A 12615-nucleotide genomic window follows, 5' to 3' on the forward strand; every position below is an offset into this window, starting at 1 on the left:
CTGTGTCGTTATCCTCGCAAGGTGAAGTATTGAAAAAAGGGATTTCAATCATTTTGACCACTACATTTGAGAGAAAAAAACTATTACTTATTGTCTATTTCTTTACATAACTTTTATATAAAGGAACAGACAGATGAGGATCTTTCACTTTTTTCCCCCATGCGACATTAGGTCTATATGGAAATAATCCTAAAGTCAGTGTCTGCACTGCAGGCACCACAAGAGGACAGGCTGTGTGTAGTCTTACTTACAGTCCCCCCCCCCCCCCCCCCCCCCCCCCCCCCTCCCCCTATGCATGAGACTGCTGCATCCTGAACATTTCTAATTTTCCACTGAACTATCACCTAGTACTAAACAGATACTGCAGAGACCACAAACAATCCAGCGGGAAAATCTCACCTTACCATACAGGGCCTACTGCCTCAGAGCAAATAGACTCATACCTGCATTACCATACAAGGGCTGGTGTAAATACTGGAACTACATCATAGAGAACCATACAGGGCCACTGCAATAGAACATACTCATCTTACCATAAAGGACTACTGCAAAAAAGATACTATGACAAAGTTGAGTAGGCCTTACATTAAGCAAAGAATAAAGGCCCTATACAGCTCTGTTGAAAAATATTCAAATGACCTTTACATTTATGAGAGAAAGCTATCAGAGAAGTTTGTTCACTTAAATTATCAAACGGTTAAACTCTGCTACTTGAATACCACTTCCTAGATTGCATTACATGTGTCAACTCAAGACATGCATCTCTTAGCCATCCCAGATGTGTAGCCAGAATAGCTAGGTATCCAGCCCATCCTGGACACTGCGCCAAAATGGTCCAGTACATGATGTATCCATTTATATATTACTGCACTGCTGCTTCATTAGAATTCCACTGACTCTTAAACTAAATGAAGAATGGTGCTTCAAAACATCTCCACCATCGTTGTATTTTAAAAAAAGAAAAAAATACATTACTTTCAGAAACTGGGGATTTTTATTAAATACCGTTCGTTATAACATATACATGACAGTAAATCTGTAATTTCATGATTGGTTGGTTGGCCTGGTAAAACCCACATTACAGCATGGTCTCAGCCAATGAACATGCATCTCCTCCGTATAAAAACACAGCTATTTGGTGGTGGGGCTGACAAGGGTTGAGTGACAGGGTGAGCGATGGGAATGTATGGAATAATCAAGGGAATGTTATTGCCGATTCTGTCCACGAGCCAGGCATGATAGCATGCGCCTCCGTGGTTGGATGATATTTTGAAGTGAAATGAAAAGGGGCTCTTCAACTCAGACACAGAAAAGGCACTTTTGAAAGAAAATTTAAAAAATATGACAAAACGAGGGCAAACAAGAGCTGGGTGGGGAATGATACGGTGGATCGGGGCAAGACAGACGTTACATATATAATAGAAGAAAAAACATTTGGGAATAAAATGTTCCGGATGTGTTCTTAATCTTCAACCACTCATCACCATCCGGACGAGTTCTGAGGGAGAGAAGAAGAAAGAACATCAGCAGCATGCTTGGTCATCAGTGTCTGAGAAGAGCCTAGAGCAAACTCCACCTCCAGCATCAGCCAGCAGTGCTATAGCCTCCCATCTCTCCCAAATAGCCCCAGACTCCCCATCAAGATTGAGGGCCTTATTTTCCTTATTAATTCATACTGTGACTCATTACTGAATGGCCCAATATGAAATGGCTTGGGTAGCCGAGAATAATTTATGGAGGGGCCATTACAAGCAAAGAAATTTGACCAAAAGCCTTCTTAAGCATTATCCCAACAAGCTGTCATTTTCAAAGCACACAAAGGATGTCAGTCTACAGACACCTATATATTTAAAAATCACAATGAGAAATTCAAATGAATCAACAGAGAGGTAAAGTGCATTCGTAAAGAATTCAGACCCCTTCCCTTTTTGCACATTTTGTTATGTTACAGCCTTATTCTAAAATGTATTAAATAATTGTTTTTCACTCATCAATCTACACACAATACCCTATAAATGACAAAGCGAAAACAAGTTTAGAAATATGAACAAATGTATAAAAATTACAACAAAAATACTTTACATAAGTATTCAGACCCTTTGCTATGAGATTCAAAATTGAGCTCAGGTGCATCCTGTTTCCATTGACCATCCTTGAGATATTTCTATAACTTGATTGGAGTCCACCTGGGGTAAATTAAATTGATTGGACATGATTTGGAAAGGCACACACTTATCTATAAAGGTCCCACAGCTGACAGTGCATGTCAGCGCAAAAACTAAGCCATGAGATCAAGGGAATTGTCCGTAGAGCTCTGAGAAAGGATTGTGTCAAGCAACAGATCTGGAGAAAGGAACCAAAACATTTATGCAGCAAGTAGCCTCCATTCTTAAATGGAAGAAGTTTGAAACCACCAAGACACTTCTTAGAGCTGGCTGCCTGGCCAAACTGAGCAATTGGGGGAGAAGGGCCTTGGTCAGGGAGGTGACCAAAACCCAATGGTCACTCTGACAGAGCTCCTTTGTGGAAATGAGAAAACCTTCCAGAAGGACAACCAACTCTCCAGGTGTGCCAAGCTTGTAGCATCATACCCAAGAAGACTCAAGGCTGTAATTGCTGCCAAAGGTACTTCAACAAAGTACTGAAAACATATGTAAATGTGATTCGTTTTTTTTTCTAAATGTGCAAAAAAAAATATAAAAACCTGTTTTTGCTTTGTATTTATGGGCTATTGTCTGTAGATTGAGGAGGAAACAAAATAAGGCTGCAACGTAACAAAATGTGGAAAAAGTCAAGGCGTCTGAATACTTTCCGAATGCACTGTAAGGGACATGCTCCCATATGGTTCTCTAGGAGGCGCTTTCCTCCCCAACATGAGCACTGCTCTCAGCTGGATGCTGAAGCCTGAATCTGATCCACAGAGACTACATGTGTCAGTCAGACAGAAGAGAGAATCAGCATTAAAGGTTGAGCATTAGAGGCAGGAGCGAGAGGGGGGGGGGGGGGGGCTGTAGAGGAGGGACTCAGAGAGAAGCTCTATCTCTTAGCGAGCCAGAACAGCCAAGGATTTGCTCAGCCAGGCCTCAGGACCTGGAATGTGTTAGGATTAGCAACCCCCCTCCTTATTTGGGCTGTTCTAACAGAGGAAAACAAGGACAGCTGTGAGGAAGGAGGAGGAGCGATGGATCTGGCAGAAAGGCAGGGGAAAAAATAAATCAAGGGTGTCTAGCACGCCTACAGTACCAGCAGCAGCTTCCTTAAGGACAAGGGAACAGAAACCTTATTATTGCACACCACTTTATCCAAACCCCTCTCTCTCCCCTACATTCAGAGTTGAACTGTCACCCCTCTAGTCTAACTAACAGACCCCCCCGTCAGTGTCCTGCCCTCCTCCAGTTGGAGAGTCGGTGTCCATGGGGGTAATTTAGAGGAGCCACCTAGACACATGCAGAGACGCTACATGCAGGCTACAGCCAGGGGAGGGAGAGAGAGGCGAGGGAGCTGGGCAGGAGAAGAACCCTGCAAGATAGAAAGTTAAAGATAACAGAGATCAAACCATAAATTCAAACCACTGACTCCACCACAGGAACCCAGCAGCCTCGGACAACACCATCATGGCACAGAGCGATGTCCTACTCTATTAGTATCATAGCTTTTACTCTGCATCTCTACAACAGCCTGCCATTTATTAAAGTGTGTTAGACTAGGAGCACCCGGTCCCCCCATACAACCCCAACCAAGTAATAATAATTTTAAAACATTAAAGAGTAAAACTGCTAGTAAACTACTGGCTATATGTGTGGTATCAGTAGCTAGGAGTAGGAGCAGGAGCATTCTGTGCTGTGATGGGCTGACAAGAGGGCCCCCTCCCCCCTACACACAAGTCTCCCAGAGCAGGTGAGAGCCCACTGCTGGGGTAGGAGACAACAGAGGGGGAGGGGGGCTTTAGGGGGTCTGCTCGTACTCGCTGCTCAGCCGGACATGATGTGGCGGACAAAGACTGTGGGAGAGGAACAGGGAGGTCAGTGAAGGGACAACAAGGGACACAAACACACCTGAAATCCAATAATACAACCTCCAGCCAGTCATAGGCCTAATCCTTCTTAATAATCATAGGGCTTTGTGTTTACGTGGCACAAAACACGAGTACATCCCATTCAAGACAATTGTATTTTGTTACAATTCATGTCTTATGATTCTTCCATTATTCAAACACTATGGGAAATGGTAATTCCTCAAGCATTGTAATATATTCTACAGTACAGGACGAGGTTCAGTGTTCTCTCCTTTACAGCCATCATATCCATCCTGTTCACCACTCTGCTTTACCTTCGTAGTTGATGCAGCCGTTGGCATCTTCGTGTCCTGCTAACAGAGTCTCCACCTCCTCTTCTGTCATTTTCTCACCTGTAACACAAATTAAATGCTCTTTTACATTCTCATAACAGATAAATAGACAAAAAGACAGTGTACAATAAGGGAATCCCATCTTTCCTTTCATTCTACAAAGGTAAAAGCCACTAGACGGATTGACAAAGTGTGAAAGACAAGTCAGGAGTATTTATGGGTCCCCCCCACCGATTATGATTACTTACATTTTCAGGCAAATTAGCCATTTACACACGGAAGTGCCATTTATTGCCTGCCTTTCATCTACACATAGGAGAGAAATCAGAATGCTCAGGACTGGAATTCTTTGTATTTTGGTTGTTATCAGTAAAAAAATAAAAATATATATATATATATATATATAACTCAGAGCAGGCTCAACTTACCCAACATCCATAAATAGTCTATTTCACTAAAAAAAGTGTGGAGGAACCAGAAAGATTAGTTTTAGGCTACAGGAATTATTTGCAGTTTGGTTGTTTTCACTTTTTCACCTGCTCAATGAGGCAACCTCAGCGCAGGTTTAACTTTAATGACTGCCAAGCAGACATTCTGGAGGGATACTGACACAGTTAACCAGGGAGACTCAACAAAGTCACGTCTTGTCATTTGTGTTGCCCAATCGCCTTACTGACAAGAAAGATGTCCAGGATGCAAATTAAGCGTATCACTATGGATACAGTAGGGCATTGAGTCACTAGTTTAAGAGGTGATTACTGATTAGTGACAATGAAGACCTTTGGCACAACAGTCAGGTGTGGTTGATAAGGAGAAGAGGTAAACTATCAGGACTGTGTGGATCAAACGTTTCTCTTGATCCAAATTCAATTCTTCAGGTCAAACCGTCAAGAGCTGAATGTCAATGGTTTATGTCTCCAACATCGTCACATGGCAGGTTGCAGTACTGTTTGTCTGGAGTGTTAAACGGCGAATGCACTCCCTGACTAGGCCTCTTTAAAATTTGGTTCATTAAGAAATGCTATGACTGAATTCAAACAGGAGCTGGTTTCAGGGTGCGGGTTTGATGTGAGTGTGTGTGTGTGTGTGTGTGCAGGTGGGAAGAGTTGGCCAAATTATTTCACCAATTAGCTTCAGCCAGCTGGTGTGTAACTGTGGCAAAATTAGTTTGACTTTGGATAGCCTATCTCCGGGGCTAGTTAGGGACCGTCAATACATTACACAATATAAATTAGACTATTTTCATGTTGCACACCTTTTAGGTTCTCATTAAATGCTTTCAATATTTGTATATGCATTTCTACAATTTATAGTTGGTTTGAGGTTAAGTCATTGACATTTGGCACTATTGTAATTTTAACATTTTGTCCCATGTACATTGTGTAACTTACAGATCTTAACTATCCCCATAGGGATATCCAAAGTTAACTCAAATTTACCACAGGCATTATGATCGGGTCCCATGCAGCTGCACTCTAAATTGATGATTACTTGTGTGCTGCCAGCTGTGGGCAGGATTGAAACAAACCCAACCTGCATTTACGTTGTGACGCAGTCATGACCTCACGTCTCAAACTCCGTTTTGGAAAAAACTAACTTTATGACCAAAGTTATCCTATTTACAATTTGTGATCAATTTTAACCGTAGAATAAATGTTTCTGACTCATATCGATGCCACATAGGATGTTTCTAAATGGGAAAGTTGTTTTTTAGGGGTAGTTGCTCTTTAAGCGGAAGTTGAGCTCTCAAGTACAAGAAATAAACTGTTGGCTTTTATAGTGTAATATAAACCATTCGCTAATACAAGAGAAATAAACTGTTGGCTTATATAGTGTAATATAAACCATTCGCTAATACAAGAGAAATAAACAGACAGTGCAGTTCTATATCTTTTCATACGGGGAGATGTAAACCTAGCCCAGTGACAGCACTTACAAATGCTTCATGAAAGCTTTATAAGATCGTTCTGAGGTCTTACCGAGTGTTGTGAGGACGTGGCGCAGCTCAGCGCCCATCACTGTGCCGTTGCCCTCCTTGTCAAAGACACGCAGACCCTCCACAAAGTCCTCAAAGGAGCCCTGGTCCTTGTTCTTAGCGATGGCCTGGAGCATGGGCAGGAACTGCTCAAAGTCCAGCATTTTGTGGTTCATTTCTGGGGAGTGAAACAAAAACTATTACTAGATGCTATTAATAGAAACGACTATTACTTTGCTATAAACAGAGAGAATAACTTATATGAAAGACCTATGTTTAGGCCCACATACTGAGAGTAAAAATAATGGCTTGGAATGTATTTATTTAAAAAAAGGAGAGCTTTCATAAGAATTTCTTAAATCCCCAAAGGACAAACTACTGCACTCAGTCCCACTATGTGTAGCCTAACTTTGTTTGTGGGAACGCTATAAAACCTGCAAATCTGTGTACGTGACCAATAAACTTTCGATTTGATTTAGATTTTTGTAAGAAATCTGAACAAATCCACAAACCTTATAAATTCCTAATTAGTGGTAAACTTGCGTTTCTCTATAAATTGATAATCAGCTATACGTTATCAGATCCTGTTGACATGAGCTACATCTATTCTGTGTGTAATTAACACACGTAAGAACAGGATCCACACAACACTCCTGTTCCCTAGCTGATAAGTGACAGGCTGCGCGACTACAACACAGAACATCTGTGGTACTTGACAATTGCAGATTACACACAAGTTCACACGCCATAGGATGGGAATTTCATATCCAGAAGAACTTTCTGTTACGTCAGTTTTATCCTTGGATGCTTAAGCACATTAAGTGACATCTTCCACCTAACCAGATACGAATTAGTCAAACTGGTTTGGTGAAGTGGTTGACTACAAACAGCAACAGGCCTAAAAACACACCAGCCCTAAGCTTTGGAGGATAGGCCTAAATCGAACTGAACACAAGACGATGCCATGCCGGAATAAAATCTTACTGATGTTAACTGATGTGTGTAATACTTCTATAAGTTTGATCCAGCCAATAGATACTAATGGTCAATGTTCAGTAAGTATCTAGAAGCAGGGCTGACCTTCTGACTTGGGGTTGCCCAGGACCTTGAGGACCTCAGCGTTGACGGGGTTCTGGCCAAGGGCCCGCATGACGTCACCACACTGGCTGTAGCTGATCTTCCCATCGCCCGTCCTGTCAAACAGCAGGAAGGCCTCCTTGAACTCTGACAGACAGGGAGAGAAAAGGCATAACAATTTAAAAATACATTTTTTAAAAAAAGCAGAGAGCTGGATTTAGTGTGTATGTGTTTTGGTTTACCCCCCACCCATAAAAATGGTCAAGAAAGAGAATCCAAAGATGATTTGTTTTGTTGTTTCTTTGATTATGTGTAATCTACAGTAAATGCGGTGGCCTCTATTGGAATGCTTTCTGAGATCAGGGTCATTTCCCAGGGCCATTGTTATGGTGCTTGCCTTCCATCGCTGGTATGCTGCGCATCCCGAGATGGCCCGCTGAAACTACACAGCAGCCACTCATTTACCCATATATGGCATTGACAGCAAGCGCTGATGGTGTAATACAGCAACCAAACGAGCGCAAACGAAATCTAGCAACTGCGAAACTAAACTCCTAAAAGTGCCATTGATTGAGTAAAGGAAAAAGGCACAGGCAATCGATGAGTAGCCTACAGTAACACTACGTCGCTACATATATTCTTGCTAAATGGTTACATTATGCTTCGCCAACTCCATTTCAAAGAACAGCATATCTGAGGTTTAATTCGGCCACGCCTTCGAGGCGTACAACTCTTTAATAAGTGGTTTAGTCATTTCCTTTTGTTTACACAATGTATACGAGTCAACACCAGTGAAGGACTGGGAACAAATTACAATATAGTTGCTTGATTTTCACTATAATATATCTAGACATTTGATACAGTTCTGGCATCGGGAACGAATGAATTCACGTTCCAGAATTGAGAACTTCCGGTTTCCTCTTCTAAATTAACCACGCAGCTAGGTAGCCGAACTAGACATCACACAACAATTAACGGAACAGATAAATAATACCAAAATTGGTGTTTGCAAAAAACTACTTTAAAATGGAATTACTAAACGGCAAATCTTTCATCAAAGTAGCCTGGTTTTTGAACACTCAGGTCGTATAACGACTAGCCATAATGTCTTGACATGCTGACGTCTGTCCCTTTACTTTGTTCTGCATGCATAAAAATACCAGGCACAGAACTCAGTGCAAAATTAGTTGGTCAGTAACGTTCAACACAAAACATTAATCTGATGAAACACCATTCAATCAAACCGCTATGTGGGATCAAAGGAGGGGATTGACTGCGCCAATAATAGACAACCGTGAATCAATATTTTTGTAATCGTAGATCACCATTCGTTGATGTGTGCATGTCAGACGACAACGCCTCTAATAATGCAAGGTCTTCCCAAAATGGTTAGAGAAAACAAAACCTGGTCCGTCAAAAAAAATAACTCACCATAAACTCCAGTTTATATCAACTTGTCAGCAGGGAAACTGCTTCTCACAACAAAGGGGACAGGAAAGAAGTAGAGCTATTCCACAATGAATGACACAGATGAAGCAAGGGGATAGACTAGCAACTAGCTAACATTTTACAGTAGCTAGTTAGCCTTCAAATAACGTTACTGTCACAAAACTGATTGAAACTCACCAATGATCTGGTCTTCTGAGAAGTCAGACTGGTTAAACGGTACGGCAAGAATGAAAAGGGAAAACAAATGAATATGATTATCGAAGATGAAGAGAACAAGTAGCTAGCTAGATAACTACATTAACCAGCTAACATTGGCCAGCCATTGTTTGATAATCCAGCAGTGAAACGTTTTCGTTGGATTAGCTAGCTAACTGGCTTTGTCTACACGAATTTAAAACGACATTTTGCTAGGCTAATAGTCTACACTGCACGTCACATACAAACATCTTTAAAACGGAACAAAGCAAAGGCATTTACCATTTCTGGGCTTGGTTTGAATCCTGTCAGCGGGCGGAGGTCAGGGGAATGTAGACCGACAGACGCGAACGTTAAGAAAACTATGCTCGTGACGTCATCCTTAATTCATGTACTGTACAAACCAATCACATCTGGCAGGCGTTGGCTTTTCGGATTACTTACCGTAATTCTGGAAGATAGGTGCAACAAAACTGTCCAAACGTGAGTTTATTGGAATCCTGACTGTACTTTAAAAGCGAGTAAATAAATATTGGTGTATGTATGCTGTGGTAGTGGAAAAACAGAATTTATGTTAGCCAATTCCATTGAAGCTTTCATGTGGACGATCATACGAGTCAGCCATATAAACCATTTGTATGATTGAACAAGTGCGCCATCGTGTGGTACGAACATACAAACTGTAGCTACAGTTATCATATGACAAATTAGTAAAATCTAAATGTACAGAAGACATGTTAATCTACAGTTTAAATATCTTTATTGTTGGGGTGATTCAGTTCATTCATCCTGCAGCATATGTCATTTTGGTACACATATATTAAGCTTATCACACAAGGCATGAAAACATGACACATTGAAATTGGTTGAATGCATTTGCATGACATCAAATAACCATCTGCACTTTGGCCTAATTTAGAAACAAATAAAAGGCAGATAAAACATGACCTGTAAGGTCTCTGAGATGCTCTCCTCTACCCTTCAATGTGCCCCATCACTGCCCGCCTCCCCACACTGAAAGCGAACAAAGTCCAGAACTCGTGCCCCCTGCTCCGTCAGGTACTGGGCCACTGTCCTACAAGGGTCAGGGAGGAAGGATTGGGGCAGCAGGCGCGTCTCCGCGTCCCCACAGGGCAGGTCATCCATGTTGCCCAGGGATACGGGGGCCTCTCCCACTACGTGCTGCCCCAGCTTCCTCCCCAGGGTGTCCTGCGCCCCGTCCTTGCCCCCCTGGAACACCACGAGGGCGCCGTATCGCCCCATGGCCATATCAGACTGGCCCGCCACACCCCCGTGGATGTAGGAGCCGATATGCCAGCCTGCAGGGACGCCAACCGTCACGGCCCGCCTCACTGAAATGTTCTCACCCAGACGACCTGACAGGAAATTACAACTTCACTAACAGAGCTGTCTTCAATTTCCAAATGCTTCCAAGCAAGAAATAATGCTGCAGATAGAGGTTATTAAATCTCAAATTCAATGAGAGCATCTCAATATTGATAAGAGTCTACTAAATGATTAAATGGCTATTTTTATTACTCACTCACCTATTGTAAGGGCCAGCTGATCAGCCAGAGAAGCACCTTCACCCAAGTTCAATTTCGAGAGGTCCTCTGCTGCCAGGAGACTCTAAAACCAACAAAGATAAATGCAGTTTTAAGTATTTCAACAGGATGATGTGGCTACTGAGTGGGGGTGGTGTGGTGATGTGTCATACCTTCACATATCCAGTTTGGCCCTGGTTTTTACTGCTGTGGTGAGCCATGGTGGCGAACGCCACATCCTTCACGAGCTGCTGGAACTTCTCATTACGGGCAACAAAGTCTGTCTCACAGTTCACCTGCAACACACACAGACGTGGAGGACATTGGAGTACAAATACTCCAGACCATTTTTACATTTTATCAAACTAAACAAATGAAGATGACTTTCAAAGCAGGTATTATTCAACTTGAATATTGTATGCAGACTGCATCAAGGAGGATGAGTGATAGGATCTCATTGAGTGAATGAGATCTGCTTACCTCTACCATGACTGCAGCTTTGTCTCCTACAAACAGACCGATCAGCCCCTCCTTGGCCCTCCTCCCCTCCAGCTTGCTGGCCTTGCTCCAGCCTTCTTTCTGGGCCTGCTCATGTAACCAGCTCTCTGCCTTGGTTGGAGAAAAACATTACACACACTATCTTAAATATACACTACATTTAAGTCAGCAGCTGCCCAATCCCGATCCAGGCGGCCTGCATTGTGTGCAGGCACTGCAGGGCAGGCTTTTGTTCCAACCCAGCACTAACTCACCAGATTGAAAAGTACTAAAACCATGTGTTATTGTTGGGCTGGAACAAATCTTGCACCTGTCCAGGGCCAAGTTCATACATCCATCCCTGCCCTGCTCAGCAAGCAAAGCTGTACTGAAAGAAGCAATGTTTACCTTTGTGATGTCATTATCACATTTCTCCAATGCTTTTTTGCAGTTAATGAATGTGTAGCCAGTACTTTTGCGTAGTTTCATAAGGAGAGCTTTCTCTGCAGCAAGAGTTGGAAATCCTGTGTGTAAAGACTGTGCATGATGAACGGTGCAGACCTGGGGTGGACAAGACGTGAGATTATCGAACGTTACATTTCAGTGAAGCCATCATCATTGCTAACACAATTTGCTGTTTTTGATTTTGTTATATTCTCTGTTAATTCTATGGTTTTTACTAGATTACTTGTAGTTTTTCATGTTGTTTGTCTGTAATTTTTGTAATGACTTGGCGCTGCCTATCTTGGCCAGGACGCTCTTGAAAAAGAGATTTTAAATCTCAATGAGCCCTTCCTGGTTAAATAAAGGTTAAATAAATACAAAATAAAAACAGAGGTACAAATCAAATGTCCATGATGACCTCTGGTCCTAGGATGATATTTCAATTCACTGTGATGTTGCCAACAACACTCAAAGGCTAGCTGCAGAATTTGGAATACTTTAACTTTCTTGTCCCATACGTGGTTAGCTAGGCTAGGTACTGGAAGCTAGCTAGCTTCAAATCAACAGCTGACAGCAGCTTCAGAAAGCACAACCAGAAAAAAGATGCTGGATGCCAGCGCACTCTTTTCTTGCCTACCTTTGAGAACTCTGCTCTGATTGATCTGAAAACATACGTTAATGCCATTCTTGGAGCTTTTTATATATTCAAACCTCGATATTTATCCTTATGAAAGCCGGAATGTCATTGAACCTAGCCGGGTAAGGCAAAGGAGCATGGACAAACTTGAGGAAATGTAGCTATAAATGTTTGTTTAGCGCCATCTAACGTACTGGAATGCCTACCACACTGAGCCCACACTAGTTCGAATGGGCTTCACTTCCGTGTAGAATGTATATAAAAATCAGGGGCGCAACTTTCACTGGACCACCCGCTGTCCGACTCCCACCCGCTACTGCAAGAACTTGTCCCTTAGGCTTTTGTGATGCAGCTCACTTGCCAGCAATTTTGCACCATATAGGGAAAGTCAAAAGCGCAAAAATAACTTACGAAATAGTTTAAATGACCAGAGATTCTCACATGGCCCTTATATTAGGCTATCTGTATTA

General features: G+C 42.2%; 2 protein-coding genes across 3 annotated transcripts; both read right to left on the minus strand.

Moving 5' to 3' along the window:
* Positions 1-975: 975 nt before the first annotated feature.
* On the minus strand, positions 976-9443 carry LOC115207823 (myosin light polypeptide 6). Of its 2 annotated transcripts, XM_029775318.1 has the most exons (7): positions 9326-9443; positions 9026-9053; positions 7403-7546; positions 6327-6500; positions 4330-4407; positions 3965-4000; positions 976-1498 (listed from the first exon to the last, which is right to left on the minus strand). In XM_029775318.1, the coding sequence occupies exons 1-6, from the start codon at positions 9326-9328 to the stop codon at positions 3972-3974; spliced, it is 456 nt and encodes a 151-aa protein (XP_029631178.1). In that variant the 5' UTR covers positions 9329-9443; the 3' UTR covers positions 976-1498; positions 3965-3971. The 2 variants fall into 2 exon arrangements, with proteins under 2 accessions (XP_029631178.1, XP_029631177.1); XM_029775317.1 differs by lacking the exon at positions 3965-4000.
* Positions 9444-9783: 340 nt separating this feature from the next.
* On the minus strand, positions 9784-12285 carry tsfm (Ts translation elongation factor, mitochondrial). The gene is made up of 6 exons (XM_029775316.1): positions 12146-12285; positions 11473-11625; positions 11068-11196; positions 10761-10883; positions 10591-10672; positions 9784-10419 (listed from the first exon to the last, which is right to left on the minus strand). The coding sequence occupies exons 1-6, from the start codon at positions 12191-12193 to the stop codon at positions 10025-10027; spliced, it is 930 nt and encodes a 309-aa protein (XP_029631176.1). The 5' UTR covers positions 12194-12285; the 3' UTR covers positions 9784-10024.
* Between the last annotated feature and the right edge of the window lie 330 nt (positions 12286-12615).

Source organism: Salmo trutta, chromosome 14 (genome assembly GCF_901001165.1).
Source record: "Salmo trutta chromosome 14, fSalTru1.1, whole genome shotgun sequence".
NCBI classification, from domain to species: domain Eukaryota; kingdom Metazoa; phylum Chordata; class Actinopteri; order Salmoniformes; family Salmonidae; genus Salmo; species Salmo trutta.